The sequence below is a fragment of the Agrilus planipennis genome, unplaced genomic scaffold (genome assembly GCF_000699045.2).
Source record: "Agrilus planipennis isolate EAB-ADULT unplaced genomic scaffold, Apla_2.0 scaffold147, whole genome shotgun sequence".
Lineage (NCBI taxonomy): Eukaryota > Metazoa > Arthropoda > Insecta > Coleoptera > Buprestidae > Agrilus > Agrilus planipennis.
In genome coordinates this window covers 645798-671333 of record NW_020438940.1, presented here as the reverse complement: position 1 = coordinate 671333, position 25536 = coordinate 645798, and the positions used below count along the sequence as shown (strand labels likewise).

General features: G+C 32.5%; 1 protein-coding gene across 2 annotated transcripts; it reads left to right on the top strand.

Moving 5' to 3' along the window:
* The first annotated feature begins 12352 nt into the window (after positions 1–12352).
* On the top strand, positions 12353–25328 carry LOC108738902 (oxysterol-binding protein 1). 2 transcript variants are annotated; one of them, XM_025974560.1, is made up of 9 exons: positions 12353–12711; positions 13949–14516; positions 16719–16822; positions 19519–19682; positions 20373–20493; positions 22646–22795; positions 23768–24026; positions 24124–24257; positions 24660–25328. In XM_025974560.1, the coding sequence occupies exons 1-9, from the start codon at positions 12651–12653 to the stop codon at positions 24800–24802; spliced, it is 1704 nt and encodes a 567-aa protein (XP_025830345.1). In that variant the 5' UTR covers positions 12353–12650; the 3' UTR covers positions 24803–25328. The 2 variants fall into 2 exon arrangements, with proteins under 2 accessions (XP_025830345.1, XP_018328012.2); XM_018472510.2 differs by lacking the exon at positions 12353–12711 and adding an exon at positions 13679–13763.
* The last annotated feature ends 208 nt before the right edge of the window (positions 25329–25536 follow it).

The following is a 25536-nucleotide window of genomic DNA, read 5'->3' as shown; positions in this document are numbered from 1 at the left end:
TCCAATATTTCTTTTTGTAGGTCGGCAAGCTTTGTTTTAAGAATCGGAATATTTTCTTCCTTTAGGTAGTTGAGGTCAATGGGTTGACTTTCGAGTCTTTTTAGAATTTTGATGTCTTCATGACAGCAATTTCGGGGTATTTCCGGGATGTATACTCCAATGTCCTTTAATCTTATGTTTCGTCGGTCGTTGGTTGTAATACGAAGACCGTTGTTGAAATAGCAGGTACATTCTTCGTAAATGGTGAAAAGCGATGGTTCCTTTATCGTGACTTTCTTAATTGGGTAACTCTTGCATTTATAGGTGATGTCTAGATGTTTGGTAGATGCGATTAGCCAAGTAGTGGAATTTATTTGCTGAATGTTGTTTTCTATTGCTTTGAAGCTATAAACGGCACATTCTTGAGGGAATGTTTTGCGCATCAATAATTTTGGTAGACAACGATTAGTGTTTTTGGTATCCTGGGGTTCAGCATCTTGTAGTATGATTATATCTTCCGTGTGAATGGTGGGTGTTAATTCATTCATTTCAAGGTACCATTGGTGGTCATCAGAAATTGCCACATAGGAACTTTCGGGAATGATAGTATGGTAAAGGTCGTTCTCAAATTTAACGGGATAAGGATATGCTTTATATAATCTCAATTTAATATTCTTAACCAACGGTATTGTTAGTTTAATTAGTATTCCTTTTTTATAAATGAATAATTTAGGACTCATAATTTGGTAATATTTATAAATGTTAAAATCGTCAAAAGGAAAAGGCAGTGTGTTTTCATTTTGAGCGACATGACTCAATTGTTCTTCTAACTGGACGTGATTCAAAACGCTAGGGTGCAGAACGTTGATTCTGGCAAAGGACAATGTTTCAACTATTTCATCGACCTGTTTATTCATTTCTATTGCTAGATCGTTTAATAACGTGAGTAAATCCAAATATTGTAAAAAAATGCGATTTTCATCTAATCTAATATTATTGTTAAAAATCTGTTTCTTTATAGCCAATATATTTTCCCGGAGAGTCTCTTCGTTACTATTTATTTTTGCTAGTGAATTATTAAAATCTGATAGTATCATTTCTGTCAAGTGCGCTTGCTCACCCTGGATTTTCAAAATCTTTTTATTGGAACTTTGTAGTTCATTTATTAATTTGTCATACTTTACTGCATCGTCTGAGTCAAGGGTTCCGAAAAGGGTTTTCAATCCTGTTCCAAAAATATTGAACCAACCTCTACGGGTTCTTTTTGAGTTCGGTAGCAAAAACTTAATTTCCTTTAATTTCGTCTCTAATTTATTTATACTTATTTTCAATAATGTTGAGTGCATTGTGTTGAAATTGCTTCTGTTAATATTATCGCCTATCTCGTTTAGTTCTTTTTGATATATACCAAGAACAATGAAATTTTGGAATAGGGGGGTTAAATCTTTATAAATCAGAATATTGTATTTAGAATCAGAGGGGAGAAGGAGTCCTTTTTCTTCGAGATGGATTCCACTATCAGGTAACTTTTCTACGAGGAGTTGCTCGTGGGACCATCTAAAAATGATATAATCCTATAAGGTTTTATTTGCTCAGTGCTTACTATTGTAAAGTCTTTATTATTGTTCTTTTTATCTAATTTAACCGTATTATGGGAAATAATTTCAACTATAGTATATGGTCCAAGCCATTTACATTGACCTTGTTTATTTAGTAATTGGTTTTTTAGGAACACTTTGTCATTTATGGAATATTGAGGTATAGGGGTCTTAATTTTGCTATCGTACTTTTCTTTTACCTTTATTTTAGTATCAATTTGGTTTGAACGGGCGACCTCTCTTAAATTTTGTTGTTTTGTTTTTGATTCCATTAAATAATTAGAAACTGGGACATCTTCTTCTGGATTTAAGAAATTCCTGTGCTTGAAACCGTATAAAACTTCGAAAGCTGTCAATTTGGTAGAATAATGTGTAGAAGTATTGTAAGCGAACGTGGCAGAATTTAAAAGTGTCTTGGGCCTTAATTTATTTTTTTCTTTCGTGGAATATACCGCAATTGTATCTTTAAGTGAACTAATTACCCTTTCCACCATACCATTTGTCTTTGGGTGGTAGTCTATTGAATTGGTATGCTGAAGATTTAGTTCTGAAGTGAGCTTCTGTAGTGTTTTATTCACAAATTCTCCACCTTGATCAGTGTGGATGCGTTTAGGAACACCGAACATTGCGATAAAATTTAGAAATTTGTTTCAGCTTCCTTATTCTTTAACATGTAGTTTTCAGATATTTTGTTAATTGGTCTTGTATGACAAGAATGTCTTTTATTTTTAATTGAGAAATAGATTTCGGCTATGTCCATGTCTACGCGTTCGAAAGGATAGGTAGGAGTTTCAGTAATTGTTAATGGGGATTGGAAGTTTCGTCTAACCGTTTTGTTCTTTTGACATTCTAAACAAGAGTTTACGTATTCTGTAAAATCTTCTTTAATTTTTGACCATGTAAAATATTGTTGAATTTTATTTATAGTTTCGCTGATACCTTTGTGACCGTACGCAGGTGGGTCATGATGCATTCTAATTATTTCTTGTTTTTTACTAGGGTCGCCTGAATAATATTTGTAAGTGTTTGAAATTTGGATTTCTACTTCGGGATCTAAATTAAACTTATTTCGGAAGTAATTAATCATTCGTTTTAATTTTTGACTGGTATCTTTGCTGCAAAAAAATCTAAATAAATCACCCTTCTGAATAAATATGAAAGTTATGAACAAATTATCGAAGAGTTCTCTTTGATTTGTCGAATTATCTACAACATAAGTTATATTTGGGAATGATAGTGACGGTTTCAATTCTAATTTGTCCTTAACAAGTGGGTCCTGAGTGTCACGTAGAATGTAATGACAATAATTTGGATTATCCATCATAATAATGACTTCATAATCATGCTGTTTATCTGAAAATTTACCCAAACTAGTATTTTCATGAAAATAATCCCTTTCGTCACTAACATAGGTATCGAAATCAATTCCGTTAGGTATAATATCGATGCCTGCGGTCAGAGTATTAATTTTGATCGTAGAAAGTGCATCTGCATTGGAATTTTGTTTACCGGGTTTGTAAATTATTTCATAATCGTATTCTTCCAGTTTAAGTCTCCATCGAACGAGACGTGAACCTGGTTCCTTAATAGAAAATAACCAAGATAGAGGTCTATGATCAGTTATGATTGTAAATTTCTTACCATAAAGGTACGGCCTAAAGTGTTTTACTGCCCAAACAATGGCAAGCAATTCTCTTTCTATTGTAGAGTAGCGAACTTCTGCCGAATTTAGGGTGCGACTCGCATAAGCGATCGGAAGGCTTTCATTACTTGGCCCTTGACTAAGTACAGCACCAATTGCGTATGAACTAGCATCTGTGGTAAGAATAAATTTTTCTTCAAAATATGGGTATTGTAAAACTGGGGCGGTAATCAAACTTTGTTTTAACTTATTAAATGAGTCAATTTGCTCTTGCTGAAATTTAAACGCGAAATCTTTCTTTAGGAAGCCTGTAAGAGGTTTGACGATCTTAGCATACTTTGAAATAAATTTCCTGTAATATCCGGTTAATCCTAAAAACGATCTTATATCTTTTGGACATGAAGGAACGGGAAACTTTTTGACAGCATCTATCTTTTTCGGATTAGGTTTGATACCATCTGTTGTGATAATGGGTCCTAAGAATTCTGTTTCTTTTCTGAGAAATTCTGATTTATCCGGCTGAATTTTGAGGTTGTGTTCTCGAAGTCGTCTTTAAACATTACGCAACTTATTACAGTGGTCTTCTAAGGAATTTCCAAAAATAATAATATCATCCAGGTATAAGAGACATTGTGTAGGAGTAAGACCCGTTGAGACATTAATTCATCATTCGCTGAAAAGTGGCTGGCGCTTTAGCTAAGCCAAATGGCATTCTTAAAAATTCATAATGAGAAGTGGGCGTGGAAAATGCAATTTTGAGAATTGAATTTGGATGAACTTCTATCTGATGGAATCCGCTAGTTAAGTCAAGTGTAGAGAAATATTGGGCGTGTTCTAGGTTATCTAAAGTTTCCTCTATATTTGGTAATGGATGCTTGTCTGGGGTAGTGATTTTATTTAAATTTCTATAGTCTACAACCATTCTCCATTTGGTTTTGCCTGAACTGTCAACCTTTTTAGGTACGACCCAAATTGGAGAAGAGTATGGGGAACTACTTAGTCTAATAATTTTCTGTTCTAACATTTATGATACCTGTTTATTTCCCTCTTCTTTGTGTACATTTGGGAAACGGCACGTCTTAGTGTGTATTGGGTTTTCATGAGTAGTTTTAATTTCATGTTTTACTAAAGAAGTGAATGTTAATTAGTCTCCTTCTAAATAGAAAGTATATGAAAAGTCATAACATAATTTAAGGATTTCGTTACGCTCCTCACTTTTCAAATGGTCTAGCCTTAGATTTTCCTTTAATTTATCAAATCTACCATTTCTTTTAATTACATTCGGTTGAAATGCTTTGGTAGGTGCGTCCTCTGAAACTACTTTATTGACTGAAAATTTTAACTCTTTATCCGTTAAATTTATTGCAGTCGTGAATATATCTTGATTTTTGTCTACTCTAACTAGGCATTCGGGAATTAAAACTTTATCGCTTATATTCATTTTTGGCAAAATACCTTCACTTCCCGGTTTTAAGTTGGTTTTTATCCTAATAACTTGTTCGGCACGCTTGTAAAGTGCTATATGATTAAGCACTTTGGTTTCCTTTTTTAAATGAATCGGAAGCTTGTCGTTGTTTTCTAAGAAGGAAATGTTATTGTGATGTAAATCTAAATTGCAATTCAACGTTTTAAGAAATTCAATCCCTAGTATTCCGTCTAATTCTATATCTAAATGTGCGACATGAAACTTGACGTTTTTTTCCTTGAATTTTGTTGTGTTAGAACCCAATGTTTTAAACGAATCACCATTTAATCCTGAAACACTAACAGTATCTCTAAAATCTGTAGATTTTTTCAATTCTGGTTTATATTTGATAAAATTTGTAGAGGCACCTGTATCAATCATTAATTTGACTGGCATACCTTTAATTTTTGAAATAATAAATGGAACAATTTCAGTCATTATTTTGGTAGTGTTAATCCTAAAATTACGTAAGGTTGAGGGATTTTCCATCCCTCTTCTGCTTCGTTCACATCCAAGTTTAAATTGTCTTGTTTAACTTCATTATCTTCAGGATCAGATTCGGGATTTTCGGTTTGGATCTCGCATGTGTTGTTGAGAAAGTTTACTATTATTAGATTTAAATTGAGCGAATTTTTCCTGATCTTCGCGTTCTTTTAATCTTTTATGCGCCGAATATGCATAGGAAAAAGCTACCTCTAAACTTTGCGCTTGAGCGTGAGCAATAGATATTTCAACATCTTTCGGTATATTATTTAAAAATGTTGTTTTGGCTATTTTATCTATAAACTCTGACAGAACATCAATTGGATTTGCATCCTTAGAAGTGTTTTCGATAGCTACTGCGATAAGATCATCGCGAATTTTGGCAATTTTGTTATAAGTTTCTTTAATGGAAAGCTTATTTGTATTTCTAAATCGTGTGAGGTCTGCAATTAAACATTCAGCGGAACGTTCAAGTCCGAAATTAGTAATTAATGAATTTTTGACACTTAAACAGTTATCATAGTGCCTTGCGAGAATCACTCGTCCTGCACGACCTGATAACCGATTTAAAATAATTCTAAACAAATATTCCTGGTCACTGGCTTTTGCTTTTTCGAAAACAAAATCTACTGTTTCAACAAATTGGTGTAATGGAATATTATCACCATCAAAATTAGGAATTAATTCAGATAATTTTTTCCTCGAATAACTGTCTCCTTGCTCGGTCATGATTGACACAAAATTATTAGATAATAAAAGCAATTAGGGAATAGGGAAATGATTTTCGTACAAAAATATGAAAATGGCAAATATCTTCAAACCGCCTACCTTGAGTAGTCCACTAGTGTGACGATGGTTAGGATGATTCGAAACATACAGCTGCTTGGTCTGGTCCTCGCAGGTGGGAAACGGGGTGAGACGTCCATCTGACAGTCTTCTTTTTCGGAGGTCTTATTAGGCAAGGTCGAAGGAAGCGGCTTCTAACTGCTAACTCGGCGAACGCACAAAACTTAACGACGCACAGAACTTTGCACAGTTTTGGACAGTTCGTTTGGACAGTTTTTTGTTTCGGTTTTATCGAACCGACGAAAAGCAAACGGCTTCACGTAGTCACTTGGTAAATCGATTTTTGAATTTTATAAGAATTAGATTTGTCTTTACTTGACAAATCCTACTGACTGAGCCAATTGTTATATGCTCAAATTAAGGAAAAGTCTTTTTAAAAAATTTATTGAGCAAAGCTACGATACACAGGCGGTGTAAGGTCTACTCTACAGCTAGAATAAAGCATCTTTATTGCAACAAAGTTTATATATGGCAAAATAAGCAAAGCTAAACAAAATGTCTTATTATTTTGTTTTATCCCTATATTACTTATCTAACATACATAGGCACAATACCTATAAGTTTAAAAATTTATGAAGACTATAATAAATACCGAAGAAATGAAATATTGAAGTTTTACGAAGAACTGTACGCAAAACAGAAGGAAATAGGAGAAAATCGTGTTCGAAAAGCGAATGAAAACAGAGATACACCTGAGATTGAAGACTCAGAAACAGTCTTTATTTTAGAAATTTAAGAAAATGAAAAACATTTCACAAATGGACACATCACTTATGTTTTTAGATAAGGAAAATATTACAGGTATACATTTGAAAGATGTGAGACCAATAATAATTCGCAGGGCTGTATGGACCCCAAGCCTGGCCCTTTAAGTCAATCTAATTAACAACGAAAATATATATCATAGAGAACCATTTTAATTAGGCAGCCACATAAACCATTATCATTCTTTTTATTTTTATATAAATCATTCCACTCTGTATTCAACTTATTTAAACGTTGTACAAACTGTTATTTTATTAGAATACAAGAATGAGACAAGTCAGCAAATGACTGACATATTCAAACAACGCTCATTGTATTTCGAACAATTGTACTATAAAATTACTACTACTACATTACGCACAAAGAGAGGACTTATAACCTTTCTTGGAACAGCGATAAAATACATTACTGCTAACCCTGATAATAACGACCTTCAATAAATTCAAGAAAACATAATTAGAATAGCAACTAATGAAAAACGCATTATTGAAAGACAAAATGAATTCACTAGTTTTGCACATACAATCTCTAACCAATATAAAGAAAACCTACAACAATTGGGAAATTATACGAAGAGTATAACAGAAAGTTTAAATAAAATAAATGAAAGAACACAGTCGGACATAAATGCACAATTTTGTCCTAACATTCTAAACGTTTTGATAGAAAAGGTTTTACTAACAGAAAGATCAATTACTTTCAGTAATGAAAATCTCCTGGACCTTGAACTAATTTCTCTTGATACCGTTTCTGAAATTAAACAACATCTTTCTAACACATTTCCGAAGCAGTCAATACAATACTTGAATTCTTCTCATTTATATGAGGTTTTTCCCCTGTTTTTATTACAAACGTCTATAANTTTTTTAAACGATATTACAAAATTTAATAATTTGATTATCGAATGCCGCCAAATTCATTTCTTAATAGTTACAAACAATTAATCTCTGATGTTTTAAAAAAAATGTTACCTTGGTTTCTATTGGTCGTAGGAAGCTTTCTTTTCATATTCATCGGTTAAAAATTAATATGAGTTATATATTGCGACTTAATTTAACACAAAGAAACTATTGTACAACTTATGCACTGCGTTGCATTTTGAATATGTCAGCAAGACATGATAAATACTCATGTCAAAAATTGTTATCTGTTATTATTATTATTACTGTTATCTCATTTGTGGGTCAATTTCAAATTTTGTTTAAATAAAGTTTTTCTGTTTTTAAAAACGGATTTTTATTTTAAACAAAAATAACTGGCGCTGCGAACAGGATCGGTAACGGCGTTTTTATAGTGGTTTCATCGTGAAATACTGCTGAAAACGTCGCGAAAGTTCAGTTTCGAGTTTTACCGAGTTTATTCGAAATCTCTGTGGTAGAAATTCCATCTTCAGGAAACTTTCAGTGGAGAGGAGCATCTTCAGGAACCTCGGGTGGAAAGGAAATGCATCGTGCCATCACCTTTCTCTATCTAAGCTTGTGAGTACCTTTTGATTATTCCTTTATTTTTTGCTTGTATGCAACCAAACTGTTAATGTCTCTCTCCGAATCTGATTCCGACATCGAAAACAGTATTCGACGTCCAAGTTTTTCTTCACCCAAAACCCAAGTCAAACTCAAACCTCCAATTTTAAAACATTCAAGCAAAATGACCCAGTCAAACAAATCTTTCGCTTTCACGTTTGCTGACGCACAACGTCAAATATGTACGGTCCCCGAATTTTCTGGTGAACCTTAAGAACTTTCAAATTTTATTAACAAGGCAGAACATTATTGTTCTATTCATGGCAACAAAGTTCCCTCAACCAAAAATGTAGTATTACTTGATTTAATTGTGACTGGCATTACTGGCAAAGCTGCTCGATATATTAGTACGAAGATTGTCAACAACTCGGACTCCTTGAAGAAACTTTTGCTAGAAAAATATGGTGACCCCCATTCTGAAATAATTTTAGAATAAGAGCTAACAGGATGTAGTCAATAACGTAATTGGAGTTATTCCGAATATTACGACCAGATAGAGGAAAAATTAGCTAACCTGTTAGACTTTGTTCATTTAAATGATAAAGACAGTATGCTAATAAAATCAAAAATGTATGAAGAAAAAGCCTTGATGGTATTTACAGCCGGAATTAGGGAGCCCTATCGCTCACATTTAAGGCATATTTAGGACTAGAACACTCAAGGACGCTTTTGAAGAATGTCGCAATGAAGCATACATGGATTACCAAAACCACCAAAAGGACGTAAAATCAAATCCCAAAATGGTTACACCTGCACCTACTCAATTTACTCGACCTTTCTTCAATCAGCCGTCTGCCTCGCAGCCAAGATTAAATTAAAATCCTTTTACGACTCCAACTACACCATTTCCAAGAAGACCTATAAACATTTAAAGTAGACCAATAAAACAACATTTTCCTACTAATCAACAAGTATTTGGGAAACCCCCGAGCAACGTCTTCAAAAAGAACGTCATACTACCACATCAACTACCAAAACCGACCCCCAATGTCGACAAGCACCCGAAATAATATATATTCGACGCACTTATAGGAACCAACTCAAGAATACATGGAATTTAATAAAATTGAAATACATTACACTACTCCGGACAATTCAAATAGTAATTCACCCGTTTAGAGGTTTCACTCAACCATTCTAGACAAAATAAGAACTTTACAAAATAAAGAGCAATCGGAACCATTATTAGAAATCAGGCAAACACCTGTATTTCTATATAATAATTCTATACATTTCACAACGCAATTTACGCCTTTTGAGATTTTATATGGACCATATGATGACATCGATCCGTTACGTATAGACAGAACCCCAGTAGCACAACAATATTGGTAAAATATTACATTTACATATTAATTCAACGATGGAAATATTGAAATTAAATATTGTTCCAATGTTAGGAAATAATAAGTGTGCAATATTTATTTTAAAAATACAGCCAATATTTGTTATCCAGATTGGTCCAATATATATCTTACATATAGTCACAATATATCATGTATACATGTTATATGCTCAAATTAAGGAAGTCTTTTTAAAAAATTTATTGAGCAAAGCTACGATACACACGCGGTGTATGATGTAGTCTACAGCTAGAGTAAAGCATCTTTATTGCAACAAAGTTTTTAAATGGCAAAATAAGCAAAGCTAAGCAAAATGTCTTATTATTCCGTTTTATCTCTATATTACTTATCTAACACCTCCCCCATTAAGTTNATGAGTGAAAGAAGATCTTATCTTAATATTATATATGTATAAGAAATAATGAGTGCTGTCAATGTGCAATGTGGTGCATACCTATTTACACACAATTCCTTTAAATTTAATTTTTCAAACAATTTTTAACACAAAGAAAATGATTAAACAAATTGTTCACAAAAGTGAATTTCGACCACTCGAAGCAATGATGCTATCAGTTTTGAGCTCAGTGACTGACAAGAGGGAAGAACTTGTTTATATAAAGAATTTATCTCCAGTGCAATTTCTGCAAAGAGGAAGCCTGAGTAAAATATGTGTGCGACAACATAAATTTAATTTACTCAATTTACATACTATGGAATTTTGTCTTGGTTCATGCAAATTCTTATTGGTTTTTCCTATAATTTATTGTTAATTTTAATGTGTTCCCAAAAAAGAAGTCCTGTGGCTGTAAGTCTGGTGATCGTGGAGGCCACCTCACTTATTTATTATTGCCTATCCAATTCTTTCTAAAATTGGTATTTAATAATTCCGAAACGGCTTTGGTATTATGACGAGGTACGCCATCTTGCTGAAGGAACTTGTTAGTTGCTTCAGCTAATGCTAAATTTTCCATAAATTCAACAATATACTGGTCTAAGATGTCATAGCACCGTCAGCCATTTAAATGTTCTTGATATAGGTGCTAAAAAGTTAACACGATTGCCTTTTATAAATTTTCGGTTAAGTTCACGCTAGAACATTCAAACTGATGTTTAGTGGTCGACTCCACACACCAAACTGAAGAAATTTCGAGCATTATAAGAGACTAGATTTTACCCGCGGCTTCGCTCGCGTTGATGTCCTAAATATCTGTCAAAAATTATCGACGTCCACATAAAACTATTTTTTTTCCATCCCTCGGGAACAGTATTTTTTCTGAATAAGAGGTACCGTATGGCCTTGTTGTACCCTTAACAATGTGTTTACAAAATTTTATGATAATCGATTGACTGGTTAAGAGGTGAAATCAACCACATACAACGAATTTTTTATCCCTCGGGATCAGTATTTTTTTTCTGGATAAAAGGTACCCTATGTTCTTTTCTGTACCTCTGACAATGTATCTACAAAATTTCATGATGATCGATTGAGTAGTTAAGACGTGAAATCGATTACATTAAACTAATTTTTCTATCCCTCGAGAACAGTATTTTTTTTTTCTAGATAAAAGGTACCCATATGCTCTTTTCTGTACCCCTAACAGTGTGTCTACAAAATTTCATGATGATCGCTTGCTTCACTAGGGTGTTGAATAGGTGGAATTGGAAATAATTGATAAAAGTGCCCCCCTCTATAATAAAGTGAACGTGTCTCGTCGTATTTCAATATTATTTACTAAAGCAGTAAAGTTTTCAAATTGACACCCTGTATCTATTTGCACAATGGTTGGGAAAGTTTATTTAAATGAAGTAAAAGCATTTAATATATAATTTTCTCTAATTTCGTCGTATCAATTTCCAAGTGCCATTTTTATTTATTATGCGTACAAATACATCATGCTACATATAAAACTTAAATCAAAACGTTATCTTTTCATATACGTGGGTACCAATGTGTAGATATTTATATTTACGTTGTAATAACTGATTACAAATCAGCATTCCATAGACAATATTGTATTAAGTTTTCGCTATTTGCTGTTTTAGTTTTATTTCTCGTTATTCAATTGATTTTTTTGCTTCATAACTCATTGATGTATTTGCTTCCTAACCTTCATTAAAACTTCAAAATTTTGTCAGAAAGTAGTTTTACAGTTCAAAAGGAAGAAATAAAATTTTTGTGAGGAATTCTGCTAAAGTTCTGATGTTCGTTAGTTTTAAACTAAGGTAAACTTTTTCTGCAACAATTTTTTAAAATATATGTTCAGTAAAAAACGGCATTTAAGTCCAAATTATTAAATTAATAATTTTGAATGTAAATTGAATCGTTAACCTTGATCCACCTTTTTTTATTAAAACAAATACTAATTCAGTTCTAAACTGTAAAATAATTAAAATTGGAATTTCTAGATTTCGACGTAATCGTATGTACACGCTGTGAATATATTATATCAAAAAAGCATTGTATATTCTGGGCTATGTTTATTTTGAGTATATATTACATTTGCTTTTATTTTAACTGTATTACATAAACGGCCTTCGATTTTTTTAATAACCGCAAGTATTTTATCGTTAAAACTTACATGAAGGTCAGTCATTTGTAGGCAGTACATAAATGAATATTGTCTTTATTAAACTTTTATGTACATTGCTTTTGTATACATACGTGCTATGTAATTCACCAAGTTAGTAACACTTGCAAATCATATGGTTTCTGACACAGGTGTTTTTTAGACTGATAAGTTTTTATCATATGTTATTAGTTCATATCATTTTAAAATTTCTTTGTCATCGGAGTATTGTTAAATACGTTTTACAAGTGCAGTTTTAATGTGAAAAATTAGTTCGTAACTATTATTCTATCGGTTAGTTAAAAATGCTTATTAGTCAGGTTTTTAAGCTGGCGAGAGTGATACAATGAAGTATTTGTCCAAAGGATGTAATTTTAGTTTGTTGGTGTTACGAATTAATGAAGTGATTTGAATAATGTGACTTAAGTGTAAAACACTAATGGATATTTTAAACATCTACGCAATTTCTAAAGTAAAAATGAAGAATGATAAATTATTAGGTAAAGTTACCGTTAAAGTTCAGTTACATCATATTCTGCATTATGAATTAAAATCTGTTGAATATTGTGTTACTTATGTTTATATTTAAAGGCATTCAATCTAAAAAGTTTTCTTGAAAATTTAATATGTACTTATTTTAAAATAACGTACTTATTGTTACACTTGTTTAAATATTTTTCTCATTATTAACATTATAGGTAACCTCACTGACAAAATGTTTCTGAAAATTACTCTTAAAAATTTTAAATTTAAATTTAATTCTATATAAATTTTGCAGTTGGTAATAAAATTAAATAGTAAATATAACATTAACCCTGAACATAATTTATTAATGATTTCTGCTATTTATTTTTCAATTTGATAATCTATCTAAAATTATACCTGCACATGGTGCAGGTAGAATTCTTTTTGTTGTCACTTCAGGACTTGTTTCACTCCAGAATTTTTTTTTTCCGCTTTTGGCATTTGCTTCTGTAATTTGAAATTAGAACCGCACTTACATAAGAACTGATTGTATAATTTCTGAAATAAATGATGGCAAATGTTTACTTTAAGAAAAATGACATCAAATAATTTGTAATTCTTGTGACTCTACTTATACAGCAAATAACGTTCAGGTACGTATACATATAAGGGGGAGGATCAGTGAGTGCAGCTGTCCCCCTCCTCCTCCGACTACCGAGTTATATGTATATAACTTTTTAAACAGTTCTATCTTCCTATTTTTCGTTAATAAGATTAGTATAAAATATCAGAATAATTTACACAAAAATTCGTAATAACTGTACTTCATTGTAAGCGCTTACTAAGAGGATATCTCTTGAAGTCATATGGTAGAATTTGTGATCGTACCCACGTGATAATTCAGTCATCCTAAAATTGGAAGTAGCAAGTAATAAAGAATCCTTTTCAACGTTTAAGTTTGGTACTAACTGAAAAGTCGTTTTCATCATTTTGGAGTTGCGGAGGGTTTTTAAAATCCGAATGTTTTGCTACTTTAAAAGCATTAGGAAACGCATATCTGAACATATAGATTTTATCAATAAAACTGGTAAGCAGAACATTGTTCAGCACTATTAAAAATATTTAAAAATAATGTTAAATTAATAAACAGTTTATTGTAAACAAGTTACTTCTAATTCCCAACCTATTTTACATTTGATTATAATTAACAATATACCTATTACGTATTGTTAGTATGTATGTTCACTTGTTTACAGTTTTCTTTTTTCATAGATTTGGCTGTGAGTGGCAGCGAAGAAGAGGATGAAAATGAGTTTTACGATGCATTAGCCGAAGGAGGTAGTACTCCTAGCATACAATCAGACCGTCGTTTCACATTAGATATCCCAAAGAGCGGAGCAGGAAGTGGAGCAGGAGGTAGCGATTCGTCGAGTGAAACAGACGACGCACAAGAAATACAACAAGTCGTCGTAGTGACATCGACAGTCGAAGGTGTTCGTGACGCGAACGACACACGCACGGGAATTGCAGAAGCAGGTGGAGACGTTGAAGATTATCAAAAGCAAGGAAGTGGCGACGGAAGTGTCACATCTACCGTTAACGAAGAGAGTGCAAACGGTTCGTTAGTCAAACTGCCGCCTACTACAACCAAGCGCCAACGGCGCACTCGCGTGCCCGATAAACCGAACTATCCTCTAAATCTTTGGAGCATAATGAAAAATTGCATTGGTAAAGATTTGTCAAAGATACCAATGCCAGTTAACTTTAGCGAACCTCTTAGCATGCTTCAAAGATTAACTGAAGACTTTGAATATGCTGAACTTCTCGATGCTGCGGCAAAGTAAGTACGAATAATTAGTTACAGTTATACCTAGTACATTATGTAACTAGTGAAGTGTAATTGATAAAAGCGCACGCGGGCGTGTTGGTATATGAGCAGCTGTGTGATGTTGGCAAATGAATTTTTTTTTTCGATCTGATTTGATTGTATGTATGTCATATTTAACTCTGCTTGAAAAAGAAGATGAATGCTTTCACATCTGAACTTAAGGATGCACATGAATGAAACTTATGTGGGTGCTTCCATGAAAATATGACAACTCTATAATGTGATTAGTCTTTACTATTTTTTACATACTGTGCAATTTTAAATTAGTGTGATTTATGACTGATCGATAGAATAATTAATGTTCAAAAGGGCCAGTCACTTTGTTTAGTATTTTAAGAGAAAATCAGGATTTTGTATATTTAGACGTCTAGGGACTGTCATAGCTGCGGACTGATGATAATTATGCTGATATACTGTAATATAAGATTTTTTAAGGAAAATAATGTAATAAAATAAGACTCCTACACAGGCATGGCTTCGCTTTTATTAGGAACGTATTTTAGACGTTATCATTATTAATTATCTTAAAAAATGTTAATCATGTGTAGCTTTAGCTAAAATTCTTTAAGATAAGGTAAAAAATAAAACAAACGAGGCCCTTTGCTCCATGAAGTAATAATTAACAAAAAAGGCTTGCCTATAAAATAATCAATCTTAATAGATCAGTCAAGCGAGGGACTGACGATTCTGAAGAAAACCTACGAATATTCTGTTCGGTTATATATACCACAATTCCCAACGTCATTTAATAAACAGGGCTTACAAAAAAATACTAAATCGTTGACAATTAAAAACAATTGCCTACTATTTAATATAAAAATTGCTTACCGGGGGATTGACAAAGTCACTGGAACAAGGCGTGCTGGCACATCTTACGCCCTGGTTGCATTGAATTACAAAATGGCCGACACAAGGCGAGCGGCATTTGCAGATAACTTCATGTCTATACTTTAAAATGAACTGATTCTGATTCACGATAAAAACCGCGTAATTTCAAAATTCCTAAGCGTCTAGGGCCTGATGGTTAAAGTCGCGGACACAAATTTGACTTACATAAATGTAATGTTTTATAGAAATATTGTTATTTTATTGATGTTATTAGGTAAATGGTATTTTTAAATGTCTTGAATAAAATAAAAGTGTATAAAAGGAATGCTTTTTCAGATATTAGTGGCCAAATACAAAATTTTGGTAAGCGGACACGGCTAGGACCTGATATTTGTGGTAGTTAAAAAAGTTTTCCAAAGTATAATTCTAAATTATTTCAAACATTTTGAGGGCAACAAATAAAATACATATTAAGCTGTTACCTATTAATTAAAAAGTAAAATTTATTTAATCTTATGCAGTGAAAATGCCTGTGGACATAGAGTTGCCCTATTTTCATGGAAGCACACATGTACGAATTTTACCCTGAAACTTTGAATACGTCTAAAACAAAATGAATTCCATTCACTGACCAATTTTTAGGGAACTGAACTAACGTTTTCTAAAAAATATGTATTTTATTTTAAAAAAGCTTATAGAAGAATGAGTACTACCTCCCCTAACTACTATATTTATATGTACTTTAAAAGGGATGGGTGAAAGAAAACTAGCAGCAATGAATAATACTAAAGAGAAATCACCCCTATAAATACTAAAAACTATTTTAATAAAGCACATATGTATTGCCTGGACAATCTGGCGTTAATAATGCTCAAAATAAAAAAATTGTTTGCAGTATATAGAGGTGAGTTACTTCTACAATTTGGAATATGTAGGTACTTAGGAATAAGACACCTTAAATTAATGTTTTTAATAATTCTATTGATTGCTGCAGAGCGGAAAAACTCAAAACAGAAAAAATACATAATTGGTTTATTTTCGATAGGTGTTATTCTCAAATTATTTTCATATCACCAAAATATTGTAAGTGGATTCGTTTAGTTTACTTTAATAAATAGTTTCAAATAAACTTTTTTACATAAAGTAAAACGAATAAATAAATTAACAAGATCGATACGTTATTAATGAGTGAAGGGTATAGTAAATAATTTAATGCGTTAGTACCTTCGTGCATCCTTAAATTTATAACACCTAAAAATTACATTGGTATAAATATTTAATAATTCATACATGTATTATATACTAATATTGATATATTTCTTCTAGGTGTGATAATGTATATGAACAATGTGCATTAGTGGCTGTGTTTACCATATCATCGTATTCTACAACGACTTGTAGGACCGCGAAACCTTTTAATCCTCTTTTAGGTAAGCATTAAAATACGCTTCTTCTCTTGCTCTGCAATAGTTTTTTTAATTTTGGATTAGAAGACATGTTTATTTTTTACGGACATTACGACCAACAGAAGTAGTAATTGCTACATGAAAACTTCGTTAACGAGTATTGCTAGTAATACTAGTTCATTATATTTTCCTTTGATATATTCTGTTACGTTGTATTAAATATTTATTTACATGTTACAATTAAAGTAAAAATTTGGTCAGTTGATTCTTATTGCTGGGGTATATAAAGTAACCAAAGTCATGATTATTTTAATAAACAATGCATATGGAAATGCATTTTTTACTAAATTCGTATAATTGATCAGTTGGTACATTATCATATAATCAAAATGTATCAATTTTCACCGTGGTATTAACATACATGCAATGGTCCAACAGTGCATCAGTTGCAATAGTTCTGTTGTTATAACAGTCGATAAAAAGTTTAATGCAAAAGTTGTAAGGACTAGTAATAACGAAATAAAATTATTTATTTATATAAAGAAGTTGCATTAGTTTTCTACTTTCAAAACATACTTTTTCTAAGTATAGCTCCCTTATATTGTTGTATTATTGAATTACCCATTTTTGTGTCATATAGATTATTGGGGTCTTTACAGAATTATTCCACATTTATGGCCATTTATACGTGCTAGTGATCAAAATTAAATCGCAATTTATTAAATTTTTAAGTTTGAACATTATGGAGGTTCTTTTATCAAAGAGTATAGCTCTACAATCATCTAACTCACATTTACTTCGTGAATTTTTTACAATGTGTGACGTAAACAAAGATGTTTTATATTTAATTTACTATATTTGTAGCATACATAAATTTTATTTTTCTATATTCCCCCGCATGAACTTTATTTATGTCGAGTCTCATTCCTCCGTGCTCAAAATGTTCTTAAAAAGGGGTACAGATTTTTTTCTTCGCATATTAATATATAGATAAAAGATCAGGAGATAATTTGACATTATACTTGTAACTTTTTTTAATACGTCAGCTGTAATCATTTTATTGAGGAAACAGCGAACACAGAAATATAGTACAGTAGAAATAAGAAGGCAAAGTCCCTAATAAATAATACACACTAAAGGCATATCGTTTTTCTCGTTCTTATAAACGGAAGATATCCTGTAAAATAAAATAATTCGAAGTGGTCTGTATTCTGTCGAAACTGCCAGACGCGGATCGCGATTTCGATCTTTTTGGATCTCGTCAGCGCGTCGCAGATAGCTCCGACAGAACACAGACCAACTTTTACCTGCTGTCTTAACAGCGTGTTTTAGAAAACTTCGAATTATTTTATTCGATTATGGTAACGTACCTATCACGTTGAGGTTAGCTACGCCGGGATTCGTTTCAGCAAGTAGATATCCATATATTTAAATGGACCTTGTTGGGCATACGTAATCTTAAAATGTAGCATCGTACTGCAGATGGCATTTACCGCGCCATTTGTAGTATTTTCTTGGAAGATATCCTGTTTTTATTCTTTAGACACGCCTCCTCCACAGCTGCGTCGATGCCTGCACCTACATTTCATAAGAATCAATCGAATCAAATGAGACGGTTGAAAACGTGCTTGTCTTGTTGTCTGTACCTACATTAAATGAACAAATTTACAGGATCGGCTTAAGGCAGTAGTCGTGCTACAGTATGGTGAAAAAGTTAGTATAAGATCTAAGATAATTAAATGCAATAGTATTTATATAATTTTGATTGTACATCAAAACAGATTGAATGAGTCTGTATTCACCCACGCATCTAAAAATATTATTGTTCTTTTAATCGTTTTTTAGCTACCATACCGTAAACAGTATTGCTAATTTCACTTTTGACAGCATCCGAAACGCCCGTCTTTGGGGCTTTCTTCTTCCTCGAAAACTAATAAAAGGATATATAATAAAAAATAATACATCTGTTTTTAAATTACAAGTTCCACCTTCTTTTCGTATCTGGGATACGGTTTTGCAACTAATGTTCAAAACCTCCGCTGCTATGTTTATAACAGATGTTTTCTCGACTTGTTCCTTTCTTTATTTGAACTGGACCATTTCGTTGAAAATTAACAACAAAAATAACAATAAAAACAACAACAACTCCTGTGGAGGAGGCGTGTTTAGCAAGTAAAGACAGAATATCTTCCGATATGCCTTATGCATTATTTATAAGGGACTTTGCCTTCTTATTTCGACTATACTGTAGTCTGCTTGCTGATAATAATACCTACGTATATGGTACGCGGTAATACTGGTAGATCACCCCGTAACGAAGAAATTCGCTATTATAAAATTCAGTTAAAAAATAACTATTTCAAAGTATTCAAAGTATTACTAACTATAAAAAAATATTTATATAATGATACCAAATTAATATAGATTAACTGCATGATTTTTGTTAAAAAGAGACATACATTTGAGTTTGCATTATAATAAAATATTTAGTAATCCGAAATGAATTCATTTTATGTAAAAATTATCATTGTTGTCTATCCCTGAATTGCCTATGCAATGATTAATAAAACTGATAAAATATTAATTAATATATCCTTATTGACCATAATCCATTTGAATTTATCGAATAAATTGTAACTTTTTAATAAAACAAAATGAACCATTAATGTATATTTTAATGTGTGGTATTAAGTACAGCTGTTATTGAATTTCTATTTCAGGCGAAACATATGAATGTGATCGTACTGACGATTTAGGTTGGAAAGCAATAAGCGAACAGGTATCTCATCATCCTCCTATAGTAGCGCAATTTTGCGAAGGTCGTGGTTGGAAGTGCTGGCAAGAATTCACCATGACATCTAAATTTCGTGGAAAATACCTGCAGGTGTGTTGTTTTAATCTTTCTCTCTCTAAGATTTATTTGTTCTTTTTTGTTTTCTTCAATTGATTGTTAATGTAATTTTAAAATGAGGTAATGAAATCTTATTAAATTACCAAAAAGCGATGTTGGGTGATCATTGTATCATCTGAATGGTTTGTGTGATTGTCTACCTTGTTCTGATGAAGTAATTATTATCTTAATTATACTTTGAATGTAGTCGATAATTAGTAGAATGAAGATTTGGGCTATAGGGCCGTGGTCTAAATGAACTATTGTGTCCAGACGTTTCGTCAGCTACTGCGGCTGACATCCTCAGTGGTAGTGCTGCATTGACAACGTGGACGTAGATTATATAAGTCTCGACAGCGACTTCGAGAAAAACGATATGCCTTATGCATTATTTATAGGGGTATAAGTATCGACAGCGACTTCGAGATATAATCTACGTTCACGTTGTCAACGCAGCACTACCACTGAGGATGTCAGCCGCAGTAGCTGACGAAATGTCTGGACACAATAGTTCAGTTAGACCACGGCCCTATAGTCCGAATCTTCATTCTACTATGGATTCCGGCTGTGAAAGTCTTTGTTCTTATATTAGTCGATAATTACTAATTGAATTTTCGTTTCTGCGCTGTACCTTATTTATAGTATTATTAGTTTCTGCCCTCTAAATATGTTTTTTATTATCAGGTTATTCCATTAGGAATGGCTCATGTGGAATTTAATAGTTCTGGAAATAAGTACTCCTGGCGGAAGGTGACTACTACCGTGCATAACATAATCGTTGGAAAATTGTGGGTTGATCAACATGGTAGGTAACCCTATACCGCAGAATATAATTTTCGCAATGCTGTCCAATTTTTGTATCATAAAACTAATTAAAATATTTAAAAAGTATGCATGTATTATAGATATATTAAGTCTTAAACAAAACGAAAGTAGAAAACCCTGGATAACAAATTAGATTGTAGGATTAATATAAGAAAGGCGGAAATACAAAAACAGGACAGACGAAGAGGGGCAAAAGAGATATAAGGCTATAAAGTGGAAACTAATTAGGAAATGTAGAGCAGCTAAGGAACAGTGGATTGATAGAATGTGCGAAGGAAGTAGAAGAAAAGTTTGAAATAGGCAAAACCGATGAGGCGTATAATACAATTAAAAAAAATTTTAAAGATGTGGGATACAGTAGTAACAATATAAGAAACGAGGCAGGGATCACTTTTGATAGAAAATGAGGAAAAGGCAGATAGGTGGAAAGAATATCTAGAGAACATATACGCAGGCTGTGAATTAGGAGATATATTAGAGAAGGAAGATAGTCTGGAGATAGATGATCTAGGTTATCCCATAATGAGAGAAGAGTTCGATGTAGCATTAAAAAACTTAAAGAATAATAAGGCATCAAGTATAGATGAGATATAGGGGGAAATTGTAAAACATGCATGGCAAGAGGTTAGAGATCGTATGTTTAAGCTAGTTAGTCACATTTGCGAGACGGGGAACGTTGCAGATAATTATAAACGAAACGTGGTAGTTACCATACTTAAAGAGAAGCGTGGATAGGTGCGAGACATATAGAACAATTAGCTTAACTTCCCATGCGTCAAAAATATTAACTAGAATTGTACAGGGGAGGATGGAAAAAAGAGCGGAAGAACTATTAATGGAAGATCAATTTGGGTTTAGAAGAAATAGAGGAACACAGGAGGCCTTTCTAGCTTTACGGGTAACAATAGAGAAAACGATAGAAAAAAGAAAGAGTGCGTACATAGGATTTGTAGATTTAGAAAAAGCTTTTGACAATGTTAAATGGGATAAGATGTTAAATATACTTAAAAATGTAGGGATAAGTTACAAAGATAGAAGAGTGATACATAGTTTGTTTAAAGAGCAACAGACAGTTATAGAGCTGGGGCTGAAGTAAATGTTAGGAATGGAGTTAGACAGGGTTGCACACTGTCACCGCTTCTTTTTAATATATATATCGAAGATGCGATTAACTCGTTAAATACAGTACAACTGTAGGGATAGATATGTAGGGGCAAAAAATTAGAAAGTTAGATTTGCAAATGATATAGCAATATTAGCATCTAGCAAGGAGGAATTAGAGATAGCTTTAAATAAAATGGAAGCGGTATTGACGTGAAAATAAATAAAAGTAAAACAAAAATACTGGTAAGCAAGGGAAGAAGAAGTAGGAAAAGAGCGAATATAAGGATAGGAAACGAAAAATTAGAAGTGACCTATTTTAGGTATTTAGGAAGTCAGATAAGTCAAGACGGAATGAGCAGTAGAGGTATAAAGCAAAGGATAGCGGAGGGTCGAGTCGCTTTCAATAAAAAAAAGTCACTTGTATGCTCGCGAACGGTTAATTTAGAGATTCGAAAAAGGTTGTTAAAGGTGTATGTTTGAAGCACGGCGCTGTACTGGTGCGAAACATATACAGTGGGCGCGGCGGAAAAGAAAAGCTTAGAAGCGTTCAAAATGTGGTGTTACAGGCGAATGATGAGGATATCGTGGATTGGAGGAGATTAGAAACAAAGAGGTATTAGAAAGAATAGGAGAGCAGAGGACTCTATGGAACTCAATAAGAAATAGGCGAGATAGGATGGTAGGACACCTTCTAAGGCATGAAGGTCTAGTCAGAGACATGTTAGAGGCAGAATCGGTAGTTAGGAGGGGTAGAGGTAGACCTAGATTATATTACTCTTACAAATAGTTAAGGATATGGATTGTTCTGGTTTTAGAGAAATGCGAAGATTAGCTCAGAATAGGCAAGAGTGGAGGTGCGTGTCCAACCAGTCTTAGGACTGACGACACTATGATGACGATACATGTATATGTATTGTATGTCACTTACGTATTTAATTGGTTTAACAATAAGTTTCTTTTGTTTTGATGTTAATAAATTATTTACAATTAACGTAAATTTAACACAGTACTGCACTTTAATTACTTAGGTGATATGGATATAATGGGAAGAGGTCGTGCTGCAGGAGTGAATTGTCGCTTAAAATACATACCTTATTCGTATTTTTCAAAAGAAAGTCAACGCCGGGTCAAAGGTGCCGTCATGGACGATAAAGGAGTAGTGCGATATATAGTTAATGGTAATTAATTTTTTTTATTACATTGATTAGAAATCTGATAAAGAGTAGAAGAGACATGTATTACTGCTTGTTCTGTCTCAATTTACAGATACACATAGATGTGTTGTTTTATTTATTTGCACTGTTTTTTTTTGTTATTTTCGTAATCCACTGTATAAAAAGCAGGAGTCGATGAAAATGTTATGAAAGAAATTGATATTTTGATATATTAACAGATAATAGCAATGTCTTGTAAAGTGCCTAAGGCATATGGTATAGGTTTTTCAAAAATTGATACCGGCATGGAAACTTTTTAATTAACAATGGTTACAAAAAATTTTTTTCACTTTTAAGCGCCCTTATAATTTTTTAAAAATAAAATAACAAATAAACACAAACAAAGAAATCCAGCTACCTAAATCTAGATTTTCATTGGAAAAAAAAACAAATTCCTTCATTGCTTTTCAGTACATTGAAATGTAGGCGCGTTTTCTTCAATAGTTTTTGCCTAATTTTCAATAGGCAGATTAAAATTTTTCGATCTATCACTATTTTGTAGAAAATTAAACAAGGAACAAAAATTGTCCAGTGCAATCTTCTAGGGTGTTACTTCCAAAAACTTGTCGAAAAAAAGTGATTCTTTGGGCAATTTTGCATTCACCCGCTACTAAAATTCCTCACTTTAGATTTACCGCGCACCGCCTAATTATTGTTAGGGATGTTATTTCGGACCAATTACCACTACAAACTTGGTTCGCAGTCACAACCAAAATTTAAGGGATTTCATCCTCCACCGACTGCACTAAAAGTATATTCATTAAGAAAGTATCGTCTCGTATATTAATAATTTTTCATATAATTTTACTTTGCTATCTTATACTAATTATCTGTATTTCCTGAAGTATTTAGTTCTTATGAATGACAACACACTTTGGGTTATTTAATACAAAATCTGCACGTATAATTATTTTCTACTTTACCGTACCGTTTAAGGAACATGGGATGAAAAGGTTGAAATTGCCCCTGTTGTGGGCACTGGTGCTGTGAGTGGTCGTATAGAACATTCAAGAAATAGTTCACTCAATGCAAAAACTTCTGCGGCCTCTCTTGAAACTATTTATCAAACCGGAAAACCTCAATTGGCATGGAAGCGCCGAGAACCACCCCCGGAATCTGAACGTTACTATAATTTTACCTTACTAGCAGCACAACTTAACGAACCAGAACCGGGAGTTGCGCCAACAGATTCAAGGTAGTAATGAGTCTATGACCTAATACACATTGACATTGATTTCTAAAAAGCCACAAATTCATTCGGAGTTTATACATTTACGTTACTTTATTTTTAGAATGAGACCAGATCAGCGACTTATGGAAGAAGGCAACTGGAATGAAGCGAACAAAGAAAAGCTCAGATTAGAAGAAAAGCAGAGGGCATCAAGAAGGCAGAGAGAAGCAGAAGCTGAAAAAGCAGCTGCAGAAGGTATACTTTTTTACCATGGCAACTACAGTATGACTATTAAGTTATTGAAAGTAATTTTTGTGAATTACGTTCTGAATGGAAATAATTGTCTATTACCTTCTGTGCTAAATAAGTATAAAAGCTATCCCTGTCACAAAATACATAGAAATCTTCCAATTACAAAGGCTTGCACCTATCAACTAGGTTTCATTTTCCAGAAAGCTATAAATAATCAAACATCGAAATTTTTTTTCCTGGTGTTTTATAATTATCTTAAATATCTAAAACAATAGACAGGATTACATACTATTGATTTGTATCATCTAAAAAGCTGGTAATAGAATTCACAATAACTACGTGTCATTAAAATTAAAATAATAACTGATTAATAATTATAAGTAAAAAGTAAATTTCTGCCTATAGGTCGACCATATCCTCCCTACATGCCCCTTTGGTTCGAACAACGCCGTGATCCTGAAGTAGACACCATTTATCATATGTATAAAGACACCTATTGGCAGTGTAAAGCGAAACAGGATTGGTCTATGTGTCCTGATATATTTTAATAAAGCTTTATTTCACTTTCTGTCATAAGGTTTCCAAAGTGAAAGTAAAACAAGTCGTTGTTATTAATGAGAAGTAAGTTAACATATATATAATATTATCGTAAAAAGTTGTTTATATCGATGCGAATTTTATAATTTTATGCTTCGTATAGAGGTCAAGACATATGACAAAATGAAAAGAAAACTTAATATTTATGCGACCAAAAAAATTGAAATAATGACAATGATGTTAATTATTACTATTATTATTACCACAAAGATAATGTATTATAATAAAAACGTCGGTTCCTGTATATATTATATACATATTTATAATGAAATTCCTTTGTCCTTCTCTTCTTTATTCTAGTTTTAACTTTGTGATTAACTAGTGGAGGTTGAAACTATTAAATCAAATTGTTTATAATAACAAATAAGCATAGTACGGTCTGTTGTTGGTGTAAGGATGTAGTAATGAATAGAACGCAAATTATTTTATTATATCTTGTACATTGCTATTATCATAATTAGAAAATGTGAAATTGTATATGTTTTTATAGGAGAATTTAACCTAAACATAAACTACGCTGACATTTCGAAAATGAGTCGTTCAATTAATTACATATTATTGTAAAATATTTGAACCGATTTAACAGTTTAAAAATAAAATAAAATAACACTTTTTTTTAGCGTTATTAATGTTTTTAGTTTGTTACTGTTTTCGTTTATTACGTAACGTTAGTTTGATAAATAAA

Excerpts from the sequence above, each read along its gene's own strand:
- LOC108738902 (XM_018472510.2), top strand. The coding sequence starts at position 13,697 with ATGTTTTGCTACTTTAAAAGCATTAGGAAACGCATATCTGAACATATA. Across the intron at positions 16,823-19,518 it reads ACCTTTTAATCCTCTTTTAG|GCGAAACATATGAATGTGAT; the intron begins GTAAGCATTAAA and ends TTTCTATTTCAG. Across the intron at positions 24,258-24,659 it reads TGAAAAAGCAGCTGCAGAAG|GTCGACCATATCCTCCCTAC; the intron begins GTATACTTTTTT and ends TTCTGCCTATAG.